At 32.8% G+C, this 26,496-nt stretch overlaps 5 protein-coding genes and 1 non-coding gene across 7 annotated transcripts; 3 read left to right on the top strand and 3 right to left on the bottom strand.

The window, feature by feature from the left end:
- Positions 1 to 1,444: 1,444 nt before the first annotated feature.
- Positions 1,445 to 4,032, bottom strand: LOC100499834 (uncharacterized). Its single transcript, NM_001249717.2, has 6 exons — positions 3,960 to 4,032; positions 2,654 to 2,721; positions 2,198 to 2,346; positions 2,038 to 2,094; positions 1,858 to 1,896; positions 1,445 to 1,777 (listed from the first exon to the last, which is right to left on the bottom strand). The coding sequence occupies exons 2-6, from the start codon at positions 2,719 to 2,721 to the stop codon at positions 1,602 to 1,604; spliced, it is 489 nt and encodes a 162-aa protein (NP_001236646.1). The 5' UTR covers positions 3,960 to 4,032; the 3' UTR covers positions 1,445 to 1,601.
- On the bottom strand, positions 3,293 to 3,378 carry LOC112998415 (small nucleolar RNA Z159/U59). Its single transcript, XR_003263516.1, has one exon. It is a non-coding gene; the product is annotated as a small nucleolar RNA Z159/U59 (small nucleolar RNA).
- Positions 4,033 to 5,987: 1,955 nt separating the features above from the next.
- Positions 5,988 to 11,142, top strand: LOC100784194 (uncharacterized). The gene is made up of 7 exons (XM_003537809.5): positions 5,988 to 6,499; positions 7,508 to 7,836; positions 7,926 to 8,078; positions 8,872 to 8,964; positions 9,254 to 9,312; positions 10,319 to 10,412; positions 10,700 to 11,142. The coding sequence occupies exons 1-7, from the start codon at positions 6,118 to 6,120 to the stop codon at positions 10,916 to 10,918; spliced, it is 1,329 nt and encodes a 442-aa protein (XP_003537857.1). The 5' UTR covers positions 5,988 to 6,117; the 3' UTR covers positions 10,919 to 11,142.
- Positions 11,143 to 14,911: 3,769 nt separating this feature from the next.
- Positions 14,912 to 18,228, top strand: LOC102663818 (uncharacterized). Its single transcript, XM_006590817.4, has one exon. It carries the CDS (start codon positions 15,261 to 15,263, stop codon positions 17,757 to 17,759), a length of 2,499 nt encoding a protein of 832 aa, XP_006590880.1. The 5' UTR covers positions 14,912 to 15,260; the 3' UTR covers positions 17,760 to 18,228.
- Positions 18,229 to 18,559: 331 nt separating this feature from the next.
- LOC100783658 (uncharacterized) lies at positions 18,560 to 20,377 on the bottom strand. 2 transcript variants are annotated; one of them, XM_006590815.4, is made up of 5 exons: positions 19,865 to 20,377; positions 19,651 to 19,753; positions 19,271 to 19,377; positions 19,052 to 19,173; positions 18,560 to 18,939 (listed from the first exon to the last, which is right to left on the bottom strand). In XM_006590815.4, the coding sequence occupies exons 2-5, from the start codon at positions 19,751 to 19,753 to the stop codon at positions 18,630 to 18,632; spliced, it is 642 nt and encodes a 213-aa protein (XP_006590878.1). In that variant the 5' UTR covers positions 19,865 to 20,377; the 3' UTR covers positions 18,560 to 18,629. The 2 variants fall into 2 exon arrangements, with proteins under 2 accessions (XP_006590878.1, XP_006590879.1); XM_006590816.4 differs by having other exon boundaries at positions 20,064 to 20,377.
- Positions 20,378 to 21,288: 911 nt separating this feature from the next.
- On the top strand, positions 21,289 to 23,414 carry LOC100791283 (cysteine protease RD19A). The gene is made up of 4 exons (XM_003538960.5): positions 21,289 to 21,826; positions 21,917 to 22,036; positions 22,647 to 22,893; positions 23,014 to 23,414. Exons 1-4 carry the CDS (start codon positions 21,380 to 21,382, stop codon positions 23,289 to 23,291), a joined length of 1,092 nt encoding a protein of 363 aa, XP_003539008.1. The 5' UTR covers positions 21,289 to 21,379; the 3' UTR covers positions 23,292 to 23,414.
- Positions 23,415 to 26,496: the final 3,082 nt, after the last annotated feature.

Here is a 26,496-nt window from a genome sequence, read left to right as displayed (position 1 = left end):
AGAATTTTATCATTTATAATAGTCTTATTAGGTTTAATTACAATTGTCTCAAGTGAATGTTACTTTTTTTTTAATATATAAAGATGTATTATGACGTTTGAAGTTATACACAAACTCCACACATTATTTGTAATTGCATTTCTTTCTATTTTAAACTATAAAATAAATCAAGAGTCTAGTTCAGTTTAATTTTATAGTTTTTATTACTGGCAGGAATTTGAACTCAACCCCTTCCTCCACCTTTTTCATTCAACTACAAAGCCAAACTCTTTAATACTTGAGATCAATTTATATGAATAGAAAAACTAAAAAAAAAAAAGATAAAATACACATTTGAAAATTAATTATACTTTTTTGTTGAGTAAAAGTGATAGAACAAAGAGACAAAGGTTCACTTAAAGAATTATTAGTTCAAATTGCAATCAATTTCACCCCATTACAACTACTCAACCAGGCTATATTGTAGTAGATCTCCATAAGAAGAATTGTCCACCAAGCTTTGTTTATATAATTTTATCTTAGTTAAGATTTATGAGAAATATAAATAAATAAGAATTTAATAAATACTAGTCTATAAAAAAGTTTTTAAAACTAACAAAAGATAAAAAATTGTGGTTTGTATAACTTTTAATATTTAAGAAAAAAGTATTTATATTATTATTATAAAAAATAATTCCATTTAATGTCCAAATTTTTTAAGACATTTTTATCCCCAAGTATTAAAACCACTGTGTATCAATTAACGTTCTTTTAAAAACAAATCATTATGTTAAAAACAAAAACTATATATGCAGTCAACTAGGGATGAGAGGATAAAATCTGAATAGGATACTATAATATCCATCCGGATACCCACATTTGAAAAAGATACCTGACCCCGCCCACATAATCTTCTTCATAAGCACTAATAATTGAAGGATAAATTAAAAAGGTAAAATGAACCCAATTTCCCCAGGAAGTTAAAAAATCAACTTATACACTTTATTAAATTTGTTGAAATCTTTCATCTCACTTGGACTTACATTGATGTTTCTTTAATATGCATAACGAGAAGGTATGTGCTTGTCCCCTTCAATATACATTTTGTGCTAAAATGGATGTCTGAATTCATTTCTAGGATCCCTGGGAGTGAGTGAGAGGAGTTCAGGAAAAAATAAGGGAGAACTTTTTTAATTTATTTGAATTCAGAAACAAACTTGAAACCGTGTACATTTCAGGGACTAAATTACAACTTCAAAATAGGTTATGATGGTCAAAATCACAACACCAACTCATACTAAAAACACGTTCGTTTAGAACTCAAATCCATCAAAACTAACTTCAAACTAAGCCAAATTAGTGAGAGGTCTCGAATTGATTACCCCTTAGATTAACTACCGAACCGCAAATAATGCCAATAAACGGTGTTGTGGATGACAGATGCGGTCAAAAACTGAATACCTAGTTAGATGAAAGAAAGCATATTTAATAGAGTATTTGAACTGTTTAGAGTATATGAGGGGAGAACCGAACACCTGAAATACTTTTAAAAAAAAGGAAAATCAAGGGAAAAAAAATAAAAACACAGGAGATATATGGCGATGGCACAGTAACAATAACACTTAAGAAGCAGCCTTGGTCTCCTCAGCAGCTGTCTCAAAATCCTGGCCTGGAACAAGCTCCGGGACATCGTCATCATCATTCTCCTCTTGAGCTGTGGTTGAACCGGCGGCTCCTTCAGGAGCCTGCTTCTGGAATTGCTCGGCTAGCTTCTTCAGGTTTTCTAAGTTATCTGGTCCTGTATTTTGATAATAAAAAATGTTAAACTGAGGCATGAGAAACACCAAAGATGACTTCGATAAAATTCAAAATATATACCTAATTGGTGGATAATGCTAGGGAGTATATCTTGCAACTCTGTAAAACGAAAAAAAATTATGTCAATTGCTAATTTAGTAAAACCTGAAGATTAACATGTAAAAAAAAATTGGAAATGCTACGAGAGAGAAAATTAGAGCAAGGCATATGACAATGAAGACGAAAGTTATAGATGCTTACTCTTTGTTTGTGGAGAACCACTGACAACCCAAGTATTAGCAGCAATGGATGCTTGAACTGGAAACAAAATTTTCCAACTTAATATAATTGAAGAAATATATAGTCTATTATATTAAAAAATATAAATATATATGTTCTAAATATTGTGGACTGATATTACCTTTGGGATTTAGAAACTGGATAACTACGTCATCCTTAAAGATATTGACCTCCTCAATAGCCGGGATGGCATTCACCCCTATTCTCTTCAGGGTGCTCTGAAGCCTTTTGTCATCTGTGGTTGTTGTCTTGTGGACAGCCTTCTTCTTTCTAGACCGAACATAAGACAAAACATTAAGAGAACTTTCAACACAACAGATTCATTTTGTGTTTAATTACAAAAAATAAAGCCAACGAATTGACTGCAAACCCTCAAATAAGTGCAGAGTGTAAAAGCGGGGAGCCAGGGAGGAGAGGGAGAAAAGTTAAACTAAATCATATATCCATATGAGACTAAGGATGATACATCCAATGAAACAAGATTTACCAAAGCATCTTGAAGAACATAGCAAGTTAAAATCTAATATTGGCAATACTGACTTTTCATTGAAAGCCCAGGTTAAATGTATAGATATACCTTCTCATGGTACCCTTTCCCCCAGTTCTAACCGAACCGGCCATCTTCATCAACTTTTCCCGATTCATCTGGGTAAAGGCAAAGAAGAAAAACATAAATTTCACCATAAGCAACTAGGACCATCCAAAGATCCAAAAATTAATGGTAATAAAACTAGAGAGGAAATATATGACAAAAGACCAATAATCCATCAGTCTACATTGTATAATTGAAGGATACATAACATACATGCTACTTGAACAGCAGAAGTCATTTTACATGGACTTTTCTTAGTGTCGGCTACCAAAACTTAAATGCACATGCAAATTCATAACAGAGAAGTTATATGTTGCTTGTTCCATATTGAAGCCAAACAATTAGATTTGAAAAGATGCCGTGCTACCCATCAAAACAGGACTCAACTCTTAGGCTTGGACACTGTGAATTTAACTACAATTTTACACTAGATCATATCAATATCAAGGTGACAACCCTGAGTTAAATAAAGCCCATGTGTGTTGCACTAAATCCCTATTTTAGAAAGGATAAGTACTACATCTTACATCAAACGAAAATGCATTAATAAAATAAAATTGCAACAATCAATCTGAAGAAAAATCAACAAAGTAGCATATATAATACAGAAGGATCTTATACAAGGCCTCCTCAGTTCAGGTCTCCAATATTTTTCCGCATGGAAACAGCTCAGAAGAACGAAAGTTTTATTTTTGTTCATCCTTGGAGGCAATGTGAAAAGTTAACAGGGTGACAACACTGAGTTAACTAAGGCCCACACGTGTGTTGCACTAAATCCATATTCTAGAAAAGATAACTACAACGTCTTACATCATACAGACAATACTATATTGAATTGGCAACTCTAACTCCATATCATAATTTTATATAATATCCAACAACTTTCAGTCTTTTACATGAGAAAATAATTAAAAGCAGCCATCATACTTTTATCTCCAACACTTCCCACCAAGCTGAAATTTGCAATGGGAAAAAAATATATATGATTCGACAAAATAGAAGCCCTAAAACCAATTGATGAACCAAAAAACAATTGCAACTAAAATCGTTTCCAAAATCCCATCTATAAAGAAAGAGAGAAACAGTATATTTATCCCAATGAAAGGACCCAAATTCAGAAAACAAATAATCAAATAGAACTCGAAATCATCATATCACCAAAACATTACAAGAAAGTCAAAACCAAATGGTTGAGAAACCGATGTAACCAATAATTAACATAACCCAAACAAGGTGCAACGAAAGGGATATGAAATTTGGTGATTGAATAGCAGAGCAATAAAGATGGTACCTTTGTGAAGCTCGGTTAAGCTCTGTACTGGGAGCAAATGGTAACAACTCTATCTAAGAAAACCTAAAACAATGCGAGAAGATAAGGACTCCCTTTTATATAAACGAGCCTGCAAAAACCCTAACCTTTTTATTTTTCATTTTTATAATAAAAAACCCTTTGTTGTTGGGTTGGCCCGAGTCAGTGTTCAGATCCAATAATAAAAGCCCATTTCCAAATAGGAGCCTGTAAAATACTATAATAGTTGATTAAATTAAATTTATAAATATAGATATAAATAAAAATACAATAAAAATTAAAAATAGAAAACATATTTGAAGAAGAATGTAGGTTAATATCAATATATTGAAAAAATATGAAAAAAATAATGAACTTAATCAATAAAAAAAATTAATTTTAGAATGTCTTCAAGAACATACATAATGCCTTAAGAAAACAATAGAAATATAATATAAAATATACATTTTTAAGTTTATGAAGAAATAACATAAAAATTAAAATGTTTATGAAGAAATAAAAAATAGATAATTATTTGTGTACATCTCATTAATATTTTTTGTGTAGATAATATTTCATGTCCAAGCTAATAATCGTATTTGAATTTTTGTTAAAAATCTTAAATGTTAAATTAGTTGTGTCAATAACTTTTAGTTATATATATTATAAAACAAATATATAAATAAGTTAATACTGCATATTACACTGTAACATGTTTAAAATATAAGTATAATTTTTTTATTAGCACCATGATATGTAAAAAAAATACATTGAAAATATGACAACAATCACATGACACGTTTAAAAATATAACTTTTTAAAGACCAATCAAGGGCCTATATCATAGTATAAGTAAGACTTCACCTCACTTAATTCACTTATGAAAAAGGTTTCAAACTTAACCTTTTCAAAATGCTTATTTAAGTAAAAAGTTCAATTGATATGAAATTGTTGTAGACTTAATCAATAATATTGAATTTGAGTATTTAACATGTAAATATATCAAATACTTAAAAAGGAGAAGTTTTACCACTTATAATAATCATACATGTCTTAATTAGGATAATCTTAAATATAATATTTTTTGTTATATAATAAATGATGTATCATGACATGTGAAATTATACATGAGTTTCACACTTTATTTATATTTGTATTTATTTCTATTTTAACTATAAAATAAATCAAATATCTTTTTTGTCTAATTGATCAATATTAATTGCTAATTTTTGTTATAGGGAGAAATCCCACTACCTCTTCCACCACCCTTATCCATTTAGATATAATTATAAATTAATATAAATTCTTTAATACTTAAAATCATTTTTGTATAAAAAAACTAAAAAAAATAACATACACATATTTAAAAAGTTATTTATATTTTTATTGAATAAAAGCGGTAGAACGGAAAAACTACCCCAATATCAACCGGATGTCAATGACATATTGTGAGACTATAAAGAAAGTCCACTTAAATAATCATTAATTTGAATTGTAAGTAATTTTACTTTCTTACAACTACTAAACTAGTTTCGTTAATAGATATATGTTAATATAATTGTGCATCAAACATTACCTATATAATTATAGCTTAATTAAGATTTATGTGAAATATGAATAAAAAAGAGAGTTAAATTCATATATTGAAGTTTTTACATTATCGACAAATAAAAAACTATGGTTTATTATTATTGTAATTATAGATAAAAACACTACTAGTATTAAACAATATGTATTTTAAAATTGTGAAAAAAATTAAAATGAGGAATTAATAAACTTGATAAAATAAAAAATAAAAAAATAAAATATTTTTTCGTTCTTCGAATTTAACATTTTTTTTATTTTAATTTATATATTTTTTTATTAATTAAATATTATTTAAAATATTTCAAGATGAAAAATAAAATAAAAATATTTTTTATAAAGACTAAAATATTTTTTTTACAAAAATAAAAATTAAAAACACTAAATTGAAATTAAAAAATAATGTAGTTAAGCTGAATAAAAATTTTAGAAAAATTGTTGGTTTGCTTTGCCTTATCTAACTAACAAGTAAGAACAGGATAAGAACCAGAAGAAACTGAATGTCTGGATTACTCTACGTTGCAAACACTGCGACACATACTCGCTGCTGATTGTTCTCTCTTTCTCTCGCTCACACATGGCTTGTTTACAGCCTCCATGGTTCTCTTCATTGCGCGTCGTGTCCCCGGCAAAACTCGCAGCAGGCCCGCCGCCTTCAACAACGTACAAGCCCGCCAAGCTGCTCTTTTGGGCCGTGGGCCCAGACAATGCTGAATCTTCTGAGCCCGCCTCCCCCGACGCTCCAGAGCCCGCCGCACCCGTTGATCCCGTGGAGTTGGCGTTTAGCAAGGCCAACGCGTATAAAGCTGATTATAATAATGATGAAAATTCGGCTGAAGAGAGAAACGTTGGTGATGAGACCCCAAAGGATTTGCCAGATTCTGTGAAGATTGCAATCGAGAAGGCCAAAAAGTACAAGCAGAATAAAGCCGTTGCAGCTGTTACTGAAACAACTCAAGGTAATAATAATTGTTGTTGTTGCGAGTAAATTCATTCGTGGGCTTTATTCATGTAATAGAATAAAGATCTTCTCTCCTCTTTTATAGAAGTTATGAGACACATTACGAATTAGGTAATCATGAGTTGATCGATCTCACAGAGAAATTCATCTCATTCTTTTTTCTTATAAATAATTTTAAATAAATTTACCCAAACAGTCCGGAATATATGATCAGTTTATTTATCAAAAAAGATTTATTTTGATAAAATAAATATTTTTTTTGGTCTATTTGTCTAAACTGTTATGCTAAAAAAACAGTTTTTTTTTGTATGTTGAGAAACAAATTCCTATTTGTTATTTTAAAAAACACTTGTTTTAAAAAATTGGTTAACTTAGGCTTAATTAAGTTTTTAGTATTTCAACCTTTTCATATTCTAATTTTTACTCGCTTTATTTATTTAACAACTTTTAGTTTTTTTTATTAATTTTCTTTCAGTACTTTCATTCCTTTAATTTTTTTGTCTATTTTTAGTTGTTTATTTTTTTATTTCTCACAATTAGTTCATAATATATAAAAATAAGGGACTAAAAATGAACAAAATAAGAAATAAAGTTAGGCAATAAAAATAAATGAGAGACTAAAAGTAAACAAAAAAATATTTGAGGAACTAAAAATGTTGATGCAAAAATGCTGATGAAAAAATGAATGGATGACTAAACTTGTAAAAACAACTTTAAAAATTGGAATATAAAAAAGTTGAGAGAATAAAAACTTAATTAACCTAGTAAAATTACTTATTATAAGTTTAAACAAATAACCCATAAACTTCAATATGCATAACGAGAAGGTATAACGAACTGAGTTTTCCCCCGAAGTGAAAATCAACTTATACACTTCAAATTTGTTGAAATCTTTCATCTCACTTGGACTTACATCGATGTTTCTTTAATATGCATAAGGAGAAGGTATGTGTGTGTCCTTCAATATGCATTTTGTTCTAAAATGGATGTCTGAATTCATTTCTAGGATCCCTGGGAGTGAGTGAGAGGAGTTCAGGAAAAAATAAGGTTGGTAAGAAGGGAGAACTTTCAGTTTCAAGGATGGATTTTGCAGGGCTTGACTTTGCAGATAAGAAGATGACTAGGGGATTGCCACCTGGATTGGTTCCTATTTCAGAACCTTACTTTGATGGTGACTTGCCTGAGGTGGAGCTTATTATTGGAGATACAAGCAAGTTTGATGATGCAACGACTCCAGAACCTGAACAAACTAATAAGGAAGACGAGGCTGAACTTTACAAGCCAAAAGTTTCTACCTGGGGTGTCTTTCCTAGACCTGGCAATATTTCAAAAACAGTATGGCATTTAGTGTTTGTCAAATTGTCCTGCCGAATGAAAACAACTTAGTAGTCCACTCTTTACATTTTCCTTTGGGGCCTTTTCAGTTTGGTGGTGGAAGAGTTATACGTCCAGGAGAGGTTCTAGAGACCAAAGAAGAAAAAGCTGTTAAAGAAGCACGCACAAAGCAGCTACTTGCTGCCTACAAGAAGAAAACTGGATTGAATGTTGATCCAAAGCTGAAATCTGAGTGCGAGGAGGTAAGCATATTTAGTGATATCCAAATATTACTGGCATTCTTTCCTTTTAATGCACATTGTTGGGCGTTTTTTCTATCGTAGTTATTGGTTGTTGTATTCATTAACTTTCATGGTTATGACCAATAGAAAAAAAAATGATGGCTCAAGCTGCTCTGCTTTCTTGGTTTACTCAAATGAAGGAAATGACTTGGTTTGATAGAATATGATAGATTGACATTCAACTTATCTGTTCTTCCTGAAATGTTCAAGATACAAGAAGTGGTCATAAACTAAATTTGGAGCCTAGAGCCTTTTAATGGTTTTCATCTCAAGCAATTGTATTCACAAGAAAACTATAATTTCAAAGCTGATGCTTTTAAGTAAACAAACTTTTTTAGTCCTTTTTGCTTGTCCATATCAAATCAATTAATCAAGCAACATCTAAATGCCAATTTGAAATTGAATTGATTTAACCTTAATTTGATGGACACAATAATAGTCTCTTAGATTTGTAATAGAACTGCAACTTTCCTCCTACTTAATAAATTCAATCTTCATTGGTTATAGCAATAAAGCCGCCAGTTCAGAGCTGCAATTGACAATTTGGAGCAGGAGGGTGGGTGGAAATATGAGACAAACATGAAATTTATGAAAATTAGCTAGGACATCTAACTTCCAAATGCTTTTACTTCAGAATTCAGATGGTTTTTTTTTTTTAAAATTTAATTAGTTATTTGTCTCTTCTTTAGTTGTTTGTTTGTTGCTTAAAAATCCAAGCACAATATAATCTCTAAATTGCATATGATATTTATAGGCATTGAAGGATGGTGACTTATTAATGAATGTGGGAAAGCTGAAGGAAGCATTGCCCTACTATGAGAAGGTTATGGATAAATTAACCTTCCAGGTAAATGTTTTAAATAAAAATACTTACCAGACTTGAAAAAAAAAATATCTATCTTTTCCATAAAAAAGCTAATATCATGTCTCTGAAAGCGAACTAAAGTCTTGCTTAATGAATTGAAGGTGAATACAAGGACCAGCGGAAGATGCCCCTTTTTTCTACTTTAATTGAGCTTAGCATTGTATCTAATTTTTGAACTTTTAAATGTAATGACATATACTCTAGCAGGGAAACTAGAGAAAAAATATATATTTGGAGGAATATATGCATGAGATTAATCATGTCTGTGCAGAGTGAGCTTCATGGATTAGCTGCTTTGCAGTGGTCGATTTGTCAAGACTCCCTCAGTAGGTATGTTCAGAAACTTCATGACATATCTGAACTTCTCAAGGAAACTACCAGATTGTGTTCTACATAGAATTGATGACACATCCTAATATTAAATATGCATATGCTTGGTTGTTCATTCAGCTGTGTTGTGATCATGTTGATAACTGTTTTTGATTCAAAATTATGTGTTTTGTATAATGCTGTTAGTTTAACTTAAAAGGATAAACAACTAAGTAGTTTAGAAAACAAATCATATTATGGTGTGGTGTTAGATTCAAATTGGTTTATCTTGTATTGCCTAGCTGTCTCTAATATTGTTATCCTTATCACGGCCAATTCAGAAATTTGGGCCCTTGACAGAAATTTATCTTCATTTCTCGATGATGTCATCACCCAATCATATTCTATAGTTGAGGCTTTTGATTCAAAATGATGACAATGGACTTCTCACCTCCCCCACCCCAAAATAGATTATGTTGGGAATACAGGATCTGACTCCAGAATTCAACTCTAATTAAAGCATTGATTTCCCCTCACTAAGATGGCTCAGGCTTTGTTGAAGCTCATTCTGGAGTTGGGTATCTTTGCCATTGAAGAGGTCAAATTTAAGTCACAGTCACCATCAGCATTTTATTGTCATTTTTTTTGCTTGATGCAAAGGACAAGACATAACTAGCTAATAGTGAAGTTTCAGTCTAATTTTTTAGACGGCCTTTAACTAATTTAACCGTTCAAAAGTGATGAAGTTGAAACCCGTGGGCAAATTATGGCAATGAAATACTTGTCGCCGCAGTATGCTGAAACTCAGCTAGTTTTGATGATGAGACCTTGTTTTCTGTTGAAAATAGGTTGTATGTTTTTATTGCCGAGCCCTGCAGTCTTGGCAAACATTTAGATTCTACATTTGTTACTGGGACTTTGTCTTCTAAACAACTACAGCATGAGACTGGAAAGTGCTGGTGCTTATTATGAATTGGCCTGTTTTTCTTTTTTCAAGATATCAAAAACATATTGTGATGATTGACAGGTCCAATGAGGCTCGAGGTATGTATGAGAAGCTTAAATCTCATCCAAATCCTAAAGTAAGCAAGAAAGCAAGACAGTTCATGTACAGCTTTCAGGTAATTTCTGGTGGGCAATGTTTTTTAGGTCTTTCTGCAAAATGATTTGCTAAATAACACTGCAAGCTGAATTTAAAAGAACTGTACTTTGTCTAGTGTTTAAAGCACTCTACTCTATGATGTTTCCCACGAATGACACATGTAGGATTCTTAGCACTTAGCAATCATTCGTAAATTTAGTTTATGCCCCCACATTACTTGTCTGCCCCAGCTGGTCATGGAAAAGAAGGCATATATTTCTTTTTATTTTTTATTTGCATTCATGGCTAATTACAAACTCTTGGCAGGCTATGGAAATGATGAAGATGACAACAGGATCTCAATTTTATTTAAAGAACTCAGACTACCAGAATTATTTTGATGCATTTGTTGAAAATAAATCTAACTATCCCGGAGGAGATGGCCCGGTTCAAGAAAGTGCAATGAATCAGGTTTTGCCGTATATTCTTTTTCTTGTTTCTCCTATTTTTGTCGTACTACTTATTGCTGTTCGGAAAGGAATATAAATCTCTTTCTTTTGTATACAAATTCCGTTTGTTTTATTTCATATTGTCAAATGTCAATCTCTAAGCAGGAGATAATTCTTCCAGTTTGGACTTTGGACAACTTCATTCGAGTTTGATTACAAAAACTAACCTCTACGATTGTATGTATATATATAGGATAGGATTGTAAATGTAAGAATTGTGCAAGTACTATTATTATAAAGGAAATGTTCTATTTTGGTGTACAATCACTGTTTTCTAGAACCACGATCGTTAATATTTAATAATTTTATACAGATAATAAAATTGTGAACACTTTTTTCTGTGCTTAATTTGTAAACATATAACAAAAAAAATGAGAAGTAACACAAAAAAATATGTTACTGTTTTTTAAAAAATGTATTGAACGAAATATCTACTACTTTGGAAAGAGAGAATTGGAAAAGAAGTATTTATGTTTTTGTTAATAATTGGTTTAAGGAATCACATACATGTGAATTAAGTAACATGAGTAGTATCAACTTAATTGATCTCGACTCGAGTTCAAGTCTTAATATATAATAGTATTTAAATGATTAAAAGAAGAATTTTGTCATCCAAATTGAATCAAGGTGACATTTTGCATAATATATTTGTAGTCTATTAAAAAAATACTTTAAGGAAATGATTAAAGAATTAAATAATTTTTATATTAAAAATGTGATATTTAAGTAGATTGAAGGAGTTTCAATATTAATTAACAAAAATAAGTTAAATAATTTTTTTTAATTAAGGAAAAAACTAATTTGTTCTGATGCTCAAGTTTAAAAGGTACATATAAAGAGAAATAGAAACACAAGTGATTAAATAAGAAATAAGAAAGTACCAAAGAGGTTATTTCACTATAAAAAGTAAACACACAATTTTGTTATATAAAAATAATTTTTGATATCTATGGATGTGTATTATATCATAAAAGTAATTCTCCCCACTGATATCTATCTATAAAATTATTATTAAATATTAGTTTAAATTTTTAATTATAAAAAATTATAACACTTATCAATATGTTTCATTTAAATCAAATATAGAAAAGTAATGTAAATATTAACTTGAAATCAAAACTGATTTTTTTAATCCAAAAAAACTGATTTTTTTTTATCACTTGAACTGATTGTCCATTGATTGAGTTTTTAATCAAACAAAAGAAAGATTGAAACTGTTTCTGGAATGAAGGAAGGATTGTCTTTCCCTGTCACAATTGACTCATAACTTTGAAATCATTTTATAGGCTGAGATTGTAAGGAGCTTATTGTTATAATGATAATTAAATATAAACTTTAGATATTCAATTAACCTTCTCCATCTTTGATCTAAAAAAAATCCTCCATCTTTCAAATTCAAATTAAAATTATATACTGTAGAAGAATGGGTCCATGTATTTTTATTTTTAGACTTTATGACAAAAAATATTTAAATCAACATTAATGATTATTTTACGCGGTATATGGCCATTGAAGATGGGGATAGTTAATAGGAAAATTATTTTTTTGAAGAAACTATGACTTCAAGGTGCTTTCAGTTTGTTTACTTTTAAATGTTTAAAACAGAAAATATAACAAACTAATTATAATCAGTTAAAAAAACTAATTATTGTGATAAAGAGAATGATTGTCGATGAAATTGTTTATATTATTTTTTTACTAATAATTTATTACTAGTTACTATAGCATTTTAATTATTCAAAAATATTAGAAAAAAGGATAAATACGTAGAATTTATTAAATTTAGACATCTAAAAGGAACAGGGAAGACCAAAAGGTAATGACCCAAAATATTTTTTCTTGAACAGATAACATTTCGGTTATACAATAATCATTAATCAAGACTTCTGTATTTTTTCTAGAAGTTTAATATCTATTCCTTAACTGCCATCTCAGTTTGTTTACGGCCTTAAAAAATTGTTATTTTAATAATTAACGGGAGAAGTCTTCAGCAACCTTTTCATGCCAAGATATCAAATCAATTCTAACAGTAACCTTTTTCACAAATAGCAATTATATATATCAAAAAATATTCCTAGCATATATACGTGGAGTTACAAATAAAAGGACACAAATGGGTAAATAATATAGAACAGTTGTTAAGTACTGCACCAAGAATATAGTGGTACTTGTTAAGATTAGTGTAGTTGAATTGGTTGAATAAATATGTGTAAATTATTATACTTTTTATACTTTCCACGAATAAAAAAAACATGAGTTGTGCTTCTTTCTTTTATTTCCCTTCCCAACTACATCATGTAGGACCTTTGATCATGCTCTCCACAAACTGATTTAAACGATTTTCGAATACTACACAAAAACATCTTCATTGACCTTATTTCTGATAGCTACTTTTTATTTTAAGATCATTATCAATTACCTAAGAGCAAACACTGGTCGGTGGCGTTTCGTTACATCAGATTGATCATAAAAGATAAAATGACCATATCCTAATGATGGCATTACCCTTTTTGTTTAGGGTGATAACTTACCATTTGATTTTAAGTCTCAACCTTTTTCTTATTGGGGTCCATAGTCCATACCATAATTACTATTTTATCATTCTTTGAATCTTGGAGGGAGCGGAGAGATTAGTTTGAGATGGGCCCATGACCCATTTAGGGCCCACAGACAGCCCATTTCGCCGACTACAGACTTGTTTTCCTGACTTCATAAAGGCAAAAATTCATACCTCCCTTCCATGCACCATGCTTCCTGATCATTGCTTATGCTTCCAATTATCAACTATGTTTCTTAAACGGACAAACTTGCATTACACCTAATTTAAATTATTGCAAATTTCTCAGTATTAAAGTACACGATTACTTGTATTCGTTTAATAAAAACAACTATAGCCACTTATAAACTTCGAAACCATTGTTATTAATTATCATGAATCTAAAATTTATTAATTAATCGTTGAATTATAGAAAAATGTTCTATTCATTCATTATCAACTACTGACATTGCATGTGATGTGAGTTGCACATTTATTTAAACACAAGGAAGGTTCTAAACCTAATGCGAGAAGGAAGTGGGTATACTAAAGTTGAAGAAAACGGGTGGTAGAATATAACTCAGACAAGATCTTAAGAGACTAAATTTATCTATACAATTTGTTACATGGCATATTTTCGTTGCAAAAAACATTTTTTTTTCTTCTTTCAAAGATAGCACCTAATTGTATTATATTTTCCCTCATTCTTCCATCCCATCCTATTACCCTACTTTGGCTAGTTAGCTGAGTTATCAAATTAATAAGAGTAGCACAAGTGATTGGTTAATATAAGTTATATTACTAATTTGTTGTGCATACATTTTGTTATATTATTAACAAGGATCTCATAGCATGCATTCTTTTTATGTATGTGAATTGTGGCAAAATTGATGAGGAAAAATATACAAGGAGATGCACGCGTCCTCCATAACTTCTACAATTTATGAACATATTTGTCTTTCCGCTCATGTAGACCAAAAAAAGTCTTTCCATTCATTGTTATTTTTATTGAGCAAATTTCGCTACTTTTAACTTTCAACTGCTATTCTCCTCAATAAAATACTAACCCAACAACACTGTACGAACTGAAGACTACTATGCATAAAAAAATTGAAAAAGCTATTCAAAATCCATCCATTCCATTCGATAAAATACCTACCATTTTAATGACACAATACTTATAAATCTATTTATGCAGCACCATTAACAAGCAATTGATTGAAAGCAAAAAACAGTTGAGGTGATTTCGTGAACCAAAAGGCTGCCTTAATAAAACTTAATTGCCATTGAACAAAAGTATGACAAAGTAGAAAAAAATATTTGATGTCTTCATCTGTCACCTAGAAAATGCCACAAGGTTTTCCTTATCTGAATCAAAGAGAGGGTAATTTAGTCATTTGAAGGGGGGATAAGCTGAGGAATCAAATCAACAACGATTTTATGCTTTAAATATAAGATACAAGTCACTAGCAAATGGGGAGTTCTGGTGTTACAAGTACTTATAATGCTCAAGCACAAAGGGTCCCTTAACCCTGTGTTAGTACGCATCAGCATGAAACACTTGTATCATCCTTGTTCAAATTCCATTACCTGCCCAACAGCAACTGAGAAAAAGCAAGAAAGAAACATTCTGCAAACAAAGCAAATTAAACCAAGAGGGGAGACCTTTTCTGGTTGTCTGGGATGCAGTCCCTCCTTTTTCCTTGCAATGTGAGTTTCCTTTTGTGGAAAACAAAAGCACAAGAGGATTTATTTTCTTCTTGTGCTTGAACTCCACCACTGAAAGGAAGACTAGTTTTGATTCCAAATTCCCTCTTATTATGTATTTTGTTTTCTTTTGAATATGGTTCAAAGAATGGTTCTAAGCAAGCTTGGTATCCATGCTGATCATGCCAAATCTGACAAGTGCTTAGCAAACCTGAAGCCATATTCTTCTCAGTATCAAGATGGCAAAACCAAAGGAACTGATAAGGTGAAGAAAATGATGAAGTCAAGGTCATTTCAGCTTTCGGATTTCGAGCCTCCTCAATCACTGCCTTCAGTTAGGAGCTTATCCCAACCAAGAAAGCTATCACCTCTTCATGTTCCAACTGCTGAGGCATCCCCACAACAGCAGAAGGCTTTGGTCAGAAGGTCACCCAATTACATGAAGCCTACCAGCAGTTCATATGCAAAAAAGGAGCTTTTGCCGGTTAGTCATCGGAATACCCAATCTAGTTCAGATGGCAAGAGTTTACCACAAAAATGCATGAGAAATTCAAAAGCTAGCTTTGTTTCTTGCAAAGAACCAGCAAAAACATTGTCAAGATCATCTAGTTTGAATTCAATGAGAACATTAACGAAGACTCCTAGTTTTAAGCCTTGTAAAGCTTGTTCAAGAGAATTCACATCAGCAGTTCTGTTTGAAGATGTGAATGCACCCGAGAGAGCTACCTGCTCTTCAACTTTGAAAGACTGTAAATTCCCCGAGTACCTCATGCTTCACCCTGGGGGAACTGAGTCTAAGGGAGTTTCACTCATGAAGGTTTGCCCATATACATATTGTTCTCTTAATGGCCATGGCCATGGTCATGGTCATGCTCCTTTGCCTCCATTGAAGAGCTTCATGTCAGCAAGGAAGCATCTTTTGGAGACTCAGAAGAAAATCAAGCCGGAAGCTGCAAGCCCTCAAAGATGGAAGGTGCCCCCCTGTGACACAAAAAAAGACTCTTATAGTGAGCAAATGGTCTTTCATGGAAAACCTGCATGTGATGAAGCTGATACAGGTAATCCAACAATCACTCCCTTGGCACAAGAAATTGCTATGGATTTCTTTTTTGAAATCTATGCTAAGGAAAGGGAAGGAGCTGACGAAATGGGAAAATTCAACTCTTTCAAAGACCTTGAGAAACAAGAAGATATCAAGTTTACAAATGAGGAGAATGGCTTTGCAACAGAAGACGATGGAGTCAAGCAAGTTACTCCAGGTGTGACTCATGATCTGTCGAAGTCTCAGATCAATTTCGAGGAGGATTTCAAAAACTACTTTGCTGATGCTGCTGCAATTGAAGCAGATATCAAGGGGAGCTTTTATCTAGGACAAAATGCTGAAGATGGGGATGAAAACCACCCACCTAACTGGTTTCATGAAGAAACCTGTACAGGAAGCTACTGCAATGAGGCTAGCTATGACGGGGAACACATGGATAATAGTGAATTGGACGAGTCCAATTCCCAATATAGTGATATGGACTGGGAGGAGGAGGAACACTTCTGTGAATTCAACCATGAGGACGATACTGATTCTTCCATCTACTCAATGGAGGAGACTAACTCAAAACTTGAGTCCTTATTAGAGAGTTCACATGATATATCTGAAATGCGGTTACACAACATTTTTAGCAGTCAATATGCATACATTCTGGTTGAAGAAGCACTCCAAGAAGCTGAAGAAGAGAAAATGACCAGTTTTAGCAGCCAATATGCAGACATTCTGGTTAAAGCACTCCAAGAAGCCAAAGAAGAGAAAAGGACCAGTTTTGATGCACAACCTTGTTGCACTAATTCTGTCCTGGAAGACACAAGTGAAAGCATCAAGTTTGTGACTCAAGAAACAGATTATTTGTCCAATGGTACAAGTTTCGAGTATGAACAATCTACTTTGACAGAGGAAGTATTTCAATATTTGGCAAATGCAGAACATAACAGCAGAGAAAATGAAAAACATGTGGATTATGAGGCATGTTGTGTCTCAATGGTACTTGATGAAGAGACAGTTGAGAATAGTGAAGGCCACAAGACTAGTGAAAGTTGCAAGATTGATGAGAGCTGTGAAGACAGAAATGCAAGGCTAGAGAATGATGACGACGATGGAATTAGCCAAGAGAACCAAATTCACTCATCTGAAGTGCCTGAGGAAAACACCATTATTGTTCAGGAGCAGAAATTATTGGAGGAAAATCAAGTTAAGGGTAGTAAGTTCCTGAGTACAGATGGTGGTGAAGAGCAGCACACAAGCAAGAATTGGCAATGGGGAACTAAGCGGAAGAGAACTGTGGAAGAGGATGAGGAAATGAGAAAGATCAGCCCACAAAATCCAAATTTCCTGCCCTTGGTTGCTGAGCCAGAACCTGAGAAAGTTGAGCTGAAGCACCAAATGATAGATGAAAGAAAAGATGCAGAGGAATGGATGCTTGATTTTGCACTCAGACAGGCTGTCACAAAACTTGCTCCAGCAGGGAAAAGGAAGGTGTCATTGCTGGTTGAAGCTTTTGAAACAGTAATGTCAATGCCCAAATGTGAAGCCTGTATAATAAATGATTCACCCTTTGCTCATGCAAGGCCTATTCAAGCGTGTAGATGATGTATGCATGCAACCAAGGTAGAAACATAGAGAGGTCTTCTCTGATTCCTTCTAGCAAGTGCTATCTTGCACGGGAATCAAAGGAGTAAGACACCAAGAAAAGGTCAATCTCCATGACCAAGAGTAATCTGCAAGCACCTATTGCAACAAGTAACTTGCTATGCATTTCCTTTTTGAAGCTTGGAGAAAATTGAACTTGCAGGGTCGTGTGGCTTTTACATGGAAACTGAAACACAAGAATAGGATGTGGAGTTGCTTCTCAAACTTGTTCAGTGCAATTTGGCATTTACTTTCTTTAATTTGTTTTTGATGCATCTTATGTTAATAATTAATAGCAATGATGCTCCAGATTTGTATATAACGAAATGTGCTTTATATAACTTTGTTATTATTTTCCTCTATATTTCACGATCAGGAATTAGATTGAGTTCAATGAATAATTCCAATGAACTGTTTTGAGGTTAATGCTATAATAATGCTAACTTGTTGAGTTTTGGTAATTCAGATTGTGGTTGATAGTTTATACATATGTGCACCTCAAAACTATAAACTGCAGTAAACTAATTTGTAGATTATGGCGAGTGAAATATTGGGTTCAATGAATAATTCCAATTAAGTGTTTTGAGGTTAATGCTATAATAATACTAACTTGCAGAGGTTTTGTAATTCAGATTGTGGTTGATAGTTTATCCATATATGTGCACCTCAAAACTATAAACTGCAGTAAACTCATTTGTAGTGATCAAATGTTTTTTTTTTCTTCTGTGTTAATTCAAGATAAAAAGCAAGACGTTCTGATGTGAAGTAAACAACACAAACAGTGTCGTATGTAACTCAAGCCAAATATACTTGACAATTATAGATCACCATTTATTTTGGTTCAGGTAAATGAATATCAATGGCAGGAAAATCACAAAGCAGAGATTCAAGTTGTCCACGATAACTTCTCAATTGAGAGCCATGGGAAGGCTGCTCTTGTAAACCAGCTGTGTGATGGCTAACTTCTGAGTGTTCACTCTGTTCCAAAGCTTCTTGTGCTTTGATTTCTTTACTAAACAATCTGAGGGCATCTGTTGTTGACAAAGAATGCACGGATTCATACAGGCCTTGGAATTCATTCCTTTTTTCTTGTGTTTCAATCAACCTTGCTTTTAATTGACGTGGAAGATGAGAAAAAGCACTTCACAGCAAGCAAATGGCCAAAAAGAAAATTTTAAAAAAATCATTAGCAAACCAGTAACACTAACAGTATTAAAATTCAAACAAACTGCATATCTTCCCACTCACAATACCTGGTAACACCTCTTACAACACCCCAACTGTAACCATCAAGGACCGATTGTTTAAAACCGATATTGAACCCTTCCTGTGCAGAAGCCTCCTTCGCCGCTATAAGACCATCTCGATACCCGATCTAAAATGGAGAAAAAAAATGAATAGGTAGTCACATTATAGAGGTAAACAAATTAGAAACTAAAATGAGGAAAATTAATTCTAGAATGTCAACATACCGTATGAAATTGGTCATGCCTCCTCTGCCACTCCCTGTCCAAATCCGACAAGCTCTCCAACTTGTCATCAGAATCATCCCACAAACTCAAATCATCATCATCACAATCTAAAACCATAACACAAAATTAGATACCTTAAAGCAAGAGACTGAAAAACAATAACACAGATATTAATAACTGAATCGTCTAGTGTTAGTGTATGCCCCTTTCATAAAAAAAAAGCGAGTTATCCGCATACATTACTGATTATTTGACTAACCGGCAATATCATTAAATCATCAATGCAGCCTCTGTATTATAGTATAGAGTAATTTTTAAAGTAAATCATTTCTGGCATTTAGTAAAAGTGTCTCCATATCAATTCACTCACTACATCTTACCGTTCGCCTTGTTTTCTTGATCATCAGCACTGGTGGATGTCAGTTCTAATTTTGACAGTTGCAAACTTTCAGCATAAAGTTCTTCAGCAAGCCTACCTTCCATCTGCAACGCACACAAACTGTTAAGAGAGATAGTAGTAGTAGTAGTAGTATTTATAACAGAGAGAAAAATTAAACAGAAAATAACAATAACAATCATATGAATCACAATTACCCTGAAATGATATAAAGGGGTAAGGGATCAGAGGAAGAAGATACGTAACAAAGTCGAAGAAGAACGATTGATGAGGTTTTACCCGTCGGTGTTCGGTTATCGAATTCGAATAGGAAAGCTGAATTTCAGAGAGGGTTTTTTTTTTTTGGATTAGGTCAAGGCAATTGTTAAATATACCCAACTAAATTAATAAATATACCTCCTTTCCCCCCTTTTTTTTCACTATTTTCCCCAAAGCATCCTCAGAATTTCGTTCCCAATTTCAATTCCTTTCCGGAACCTTGGAGGTGAAGAATAAAGGGAGTGTGGAGTCTGAAAATTTCGATCTGTATTGTCTTGTGTTTTGCTTATGGCTACGGTTTCGATTTGTACTCTAAATTAGTGACAAGAAGAAGATCGGTGTGGTTGAAAAACTGGAAAGCTTCAAACTTGGTGGAAAAAAAATGGAATAGGAAGAAAGAAAAGTGGAACGAATGGTGATGACAGGGGAAAAGGCCACGAGTTTTTCACACGCTGCCGGTAAAGAGGAACTAGGAAGGGGGTAAATTGGTTTAGGAAAGGAAATTTCTTCCTGCACCCATCATAGCTTCTTCTGCACTCACCCAATAAGTGTAGTAAAAAGATTAAAATATCCTTCAATTAAAAATCAAATACACCACCCCTCCCCACGCCATTGATGCCTCCTTTCCCCCCTTGCTGGCCGCAACACCAGACACCATTAACGCCTCCTTCTCCTTCCTTCCATACATCTTTGTTTTTTATTGTGTTAAACCATGCGGATTGACAATCCGTATGATACATGAGGGAATCCTTATGAACATACAAAATAATAATTTGTATAAACCATACGGATTGACAATCTATATGGAAAAAATGAAGGCAAAAAAAATTACCAATGACGACGCAACGCTACTCACGACAGCAGAGAAAAGGAAACTTGCGGATGACAACAAGGAACTACCGGAGGAGAAACTAGGAAGGAGTCACGAACAAAAAACATACACCACGAACAATATCAGCACCAGCTTTGCGAAGGAGAAGAAATATACTAATGGATGCGCCAAAAATTTCAAATGAACAGTGCCTTACAGATTGTTAATCTATAGGCTATACGAAGAAAAGAGAAAAGGAAGGAACGAAGAAGAAGTAAAAAAGGGTAAAGTTATATTTTTTTAAATATGTTGAGTGTAAAAGAAATTTGTTAGGTGTAGGAAGAATAACCCTCTAGGAAAAGGTAAAAACTAATGGGGAAAGGGGCATATTTAACAACTCCCTCCTATAGGGTCCAGTCCAATAAAGGCCCAATTAGTTTGGACTGGTTCGACCCATTTATGATCATTGGGCTTTCGGATTAGCAACAGCGAAATGCAGTTGTCGCGTAGCAATTGGGTGTTAGACATTACCTGTCTCCTAAGCAATCGCGCGTTCTGTTATTCTTATTCTTAGCCTGACCGTTAGGTTATAAAAAAACCAACCCAACTCCACACTTTCCACACTCAATTTTTCGACATCAACATGAACAATCCAACTCTTATAATCTTCTTCCTTGTTATTTTCTCCGTCTTCTTCGCGGCGTCGGCGGACGGCGGCGACGATGAGCCGCTGATCATGCAGGTGGTGGAGGGCAGCGGCGTCCGGTTGGGAGCAGAGCACCACTTTTTGGACTTCAAGCGCAGGTTCGGGAAGGCGTACGCTTCCCAGGAGGAGCACAATTACAGGTTCGAGGTGTTCAAGGCTAACATGCGCCGCGCTCGCCGCCATCAGAGCCTGGACCCTTCGGCGGCACACGGCGTTACGCGGTTCTCTGATCTCACGGCGTCGGAGTTCCGGAATAAGGTTTTGGGTCTGAGAGGTGTGAGGTTGCCTTCCAACGCAAACAAGGCTCCAATTCTCCCCACCGATAATCTTCCCAGTGATTTTGATTGGAGAGATCACGGAGCAGTTACCCCTGTCAAGAATCAGGTACTAATTATAATAATAATAATAATAATATTTGTCTGTGTTTAGAATAAAATGTTTGTTTTGAATTGATTTGGTTGGGGAATTAATTAGGGTTCGTGCGGTTCGTGTTGGAGCTTCAGCACCACGGGGGCTCTTGAAGGTGCTCACTTTCTGTCCACAGGGGAACTCGTCAGTCTTAGCGAGCAGCAGCTTGTTGATTGTGATCACGAGGTTTGTTTCCTTTCTTTCTTTTTTTGGTCCTTTCTCTTGCTAACAACAGCTTTTAAACCCTTGTTTATGCAACTTTTTTTTTTATATGGCATCATTGCTTATCATGGTTTAAATGTAATTGTTGTCTGGGTTTATGAGACTTCATGTCCTCTGTAAAATTAGATAACGTTTGGCACATGAAGATGAAGCATACAGGTTCCTACTGTAAGCTTGTGTTTAGATTGTTGTTTGCAATAGTTAGTCTTAGTTCCTTTGGGGTATTGATCAACGGTATTTCACTATATTGTGCTGAGATTGAGAAGTGGAATTTAGTAATGAATAATGACTACTTTTAGTTTCCTTACCCTATGTTTGGAACGACAAAGTGTATTTGAAATCAAACAGTTTTTACAGATTCTTTTACAAATGATAAATTTGTGAATCATTGGCTATTTCACACAAAATAATTTCTAAATGAACAGAATTCTTAAATAAATCATTATAAAAATGTTCCATTTGATACAAGTGGAATGAATTCTTTTTTGATTCCAACACGGGAAGGGAGAAACTATTAATTAGCATGTTTCCTATATACTTATCCTGTCTAAGTTGGACCCTTTCCTATGTGCAGTGTGATCCAGAAGAAGCAGGTTCTTGCGACTCCGGGTGCAATGGTGGATTGATGAACAGTGCTTTTGAGTACATCCTTAAATCTGGTGGGGTCATGCGCGAGGAAGACTATCCTTATTCTGGTACTGATCGCGGGAACTGCAAATTCGACAAAGCAAAGATTGCAGCATCAGTGGCAAACTTCAGTGTCATCTCACTAGATGAAGACCAGATTGCTGCCAATCTGGTGAAAAATGGCCCTCTTGCAGGTGAGTGTAGTAGTGTACTACTACAACTACTCTGAACTATTTACTCTGTTTGAAGCAATTATTAGTATCATATGTCTAATATCTTCATTATCTTGTAACTTTCAATTGGCACAAACACAGTGGCCATCAATGCAGCATATATGCAGACATATATCGGTGGAGTGTCATGCCCATACATATGTTCAAGAAGGCTTGATCATGGGGTGTTATTGGTGGGATATGGTTCTGGTGCCTATGCACCCATTCGGATGAAGGAGAAGCCATTTTGGATCATTAAAAATTCCTGGGGAGAGAACTGGGGAGAAAATGGATACTACAAGATTTGCCGGGGACGAAATATCTGTGGGGTGGACTCCATGGTTTCAACTGTGGCTGCTGTTCATACAACTACTCAGTAGGATGTTAAATAGTTGACATAAACTTAGTGTTTGCTATCTGTTTTTCTTTTTTACTGTAAAACATTAATGGGTGCTCTTTTTTAAAAGCGGTGCCAAAACAATTAACCTATGCAACGTTAAACAGTTCTAGACCCTCTTTATGTTATGAACGAGGAATTGCTCAATTAACAAAATATCACAACTCGTTGTACGATGAGTGGGAGGTTAACCTTTGACGTACAGTGCCAAATCCCCGATCAAAGTAAGGAACATCCATTTCTATGTAATAAATTCAAGTCTTAAAAATATGATAACTTATACGCACATAATAATATATTCTTAATTTTGTGACAAATATAAACTTTTATATTAAAAAAATTAATATTTATTTCTTAAAATTTTAAAATCAATTCTGTAAAAAAAATCAAATTCAATATAAATATAAAATAATAATAAATTATCATTTAACGTTTATATTTTTTTTCTCTTCTTTTTGCTTCGTATTTACCGTCTATCAATTTAATTTACTTTTAAAATTTTCAAAAACTATATATATATATATATATATATATATATATATATATATATATATATATATCATGTTTTTCAATTTTTATATTAACTATCTTTATTAAAAACAATCTTTTAAAATATTTTAAATTTATATTTTTATATATCATTTGTATTCATAAAAGTTATATGCAATGTGCAACACGAGTTATTTTCATTCACTTTTGAACAGATAATAAGACCCAAATATATGTGGAAGTGCTTTATTTTGGATAGGAGTGATCATGGGTTGAGTGAACTCAAATAATTCAACACCTGAATCAAACACAAAAAAATTAAATTGAATTGGATTCACGAGTTTAATTAAATTAAATTTTTAAGAAACAAAAGTGTTCAAATTGGATTTTGAGTTTTCAAGAACTGATTCAACCCCAACATATTTATTTTATTAAAAATATTTATTGGTTGATGGGTGGAGAAATTAAAGTGAGAATAATGGTTGGGTAATGCATATATTTGTATTATAAATAGTAAATGGATTGTATCACTAATATTGTTTATTTCCATGCTAGATAGATCAAGTAATCAAGTTTACCATATTTTGTTATGAATCTATACTAATAGATAGATTATATTCAATTTGTTTCTTTTATGTTTTAGAAAACTCAATTTAAATTTTTTATGTTTTTAAAGTGAGTGATTATAATTATTTTAAAATAATGATATTTTTTATTCTAGAGAAATTTTGAATTTACTTTTGATTATTCAAGATGTAAAAATTATGAAAGGTAACTGATGTTTGAATAAATAAAAATTGTGTGAAAAATAAGTTTAAAAAGTAATAAAAAAATTTAGTTATATTTTTAATTTCGATTACTTATTAATTAACTTTTTATGTAATTTTCACTGTGTTTATTACGATCTTGGATTCAAATATCAATTAGATTACATAATTTTACGTTCTTGATTCAAATATCAATTGGATTACATAATTTTTATATAGTCAAATCTAATTAAATAAATTTTATGTCTTGAATAATGATAATAGGTTTAAAATCATGCTCCAAAATAAAAAAATAAAATCATTATTTTTAAAAGATAATTTTGATTCACTCTAAAAACTAGTAAAAAAATTAAGTGTTATTTGACATGCAGGGTTATTATTTTTTTAATGTTTTTATTTTTTACCAGTCACTTTTATTTTTTAAAAACTAGATATTGTCAGTTATAACCTTGCTGAAACTAAGTGTGTTTTGACTGTTGCACCCTTAAAGTGACCCGTAAATTAATTGCTCGTAGCCGTGAAGCCTAAAATGGACTACGCCGATGTAGTTTTCGTCTCCAACCGGAAAGGCGCATGATTTGTCTAATTGTCTCTATTGAGAAGATTAACAGTGTTTGGGCCTTCTACCCTGTCACTTGCACCGATTCTACCTCTCACCAAAGCAAAAATAACAATTCCAAACCATCTTTATAGAGCATTCCGTACATGATAATAGTTTCCACTTATCCCAACAATGATATGCAAGCGAAAGGCCACGAATCTTGTGAAGCTGTTGTGCGGTGGAATCGAAGAGGAAAGGAAATCAACCGATGAATCCATGAGGAGTCAACCGAAGAAAAACCAGACCAGCACACTAGCCAGTAGCGCCGCCACGGATCCGACGTCGAGACCCCTCACACCGCCATGCAGCCCTTTGTTTCGTAGCGATTAACAAGGAAGTCAACAATGGTCATCCTCGATAGTGGCAAACTATGTGGGTGTCAGTGATTTCTTCAACCTCCAATTGCCTCCGTAGCCTCCTTCCATCTCCACCACATATGCCGACGGCCTGCTTGGGGACCACCACACACAACAAAGACCTTAAAGGGATAAACATATAAATTAAATTTTTGCTCTAAAAATAAATTCAATTAAAAATAACTGGTAGGGCAGATTACCAGTAACTCATCTCAACCATTTGATAATTTAATAATAAATCTAATCATACTTGTTGTTTTGACCATCATGATCCACTTATCCTATTGGACTATCTTAGATATCTTTCAAAATTAAATTTTGATTAAATTAATTTTTAGTGCTTTAATTTATTTTTTAGATTTAATTTGATTTTATAATTTTTTTTGGAAATTTGATCCTTCAATTTTCAATTAAAATTCAATTTTATCTTACCGTCAAAATTAGGTTATAGTATTAAAAAATCATAATTTATGATTATTTAAAGCTGTCTCTAAATAATTTTAAATCATCACAAAACATATATTTCCTAATTTAATTCAAACAAAAGGATCAAATTGAATCAATTTAAAAAAATCAGAGAATTAAATTAAACTCAAAAAATTATAAAATCAAATTAAACCTAAATAAAACATAGAAGAAAAAACTATTTAAATCTTTTAAAACATAGGATCAAAAAGTGTACTTTAGCAAATCCGAAAGATAACCTAATTATTGTCAAGTTGGGTTCTAATATTAAAAATGCTGACCCAAGCTAACCATTTTTTATTAATTTAGACTCAAAATCTCCCCAAACCCTGTGCATCCTTAATGCGAACGTGAAAGTGATTTTTTTTGTCAACAAATAAGTGACTTCAGTTTAGATTAGTTAAGTCCCAAAACTCAGCAGGACATATCAAGTATCAGGATTAGAAGAAAACTTATGAAAATAGTTACAAATTACTTCCCAATATTATCCTCACATTAATAACAAAATTC

This window comes from Glycine max, chromosome 11 (assembly GCF_000004515.6).
Source record: "Glycine max cultivar Williams 82 chromosome 11, Glycine_max_v4.0, whole genome shotgun sequence".
Lineage (NCBI taxonomy): Eukaryota > Viridiplantae > Streptophyta > Magnoliopsida > Fabales > Fabaceae > Glycine > Glycine max.
The sequence above is the reverse complement of the archived record's forward strand: the minus strand, read 5'-3'. Positions and strand labels throughout refer to the sequence as shown.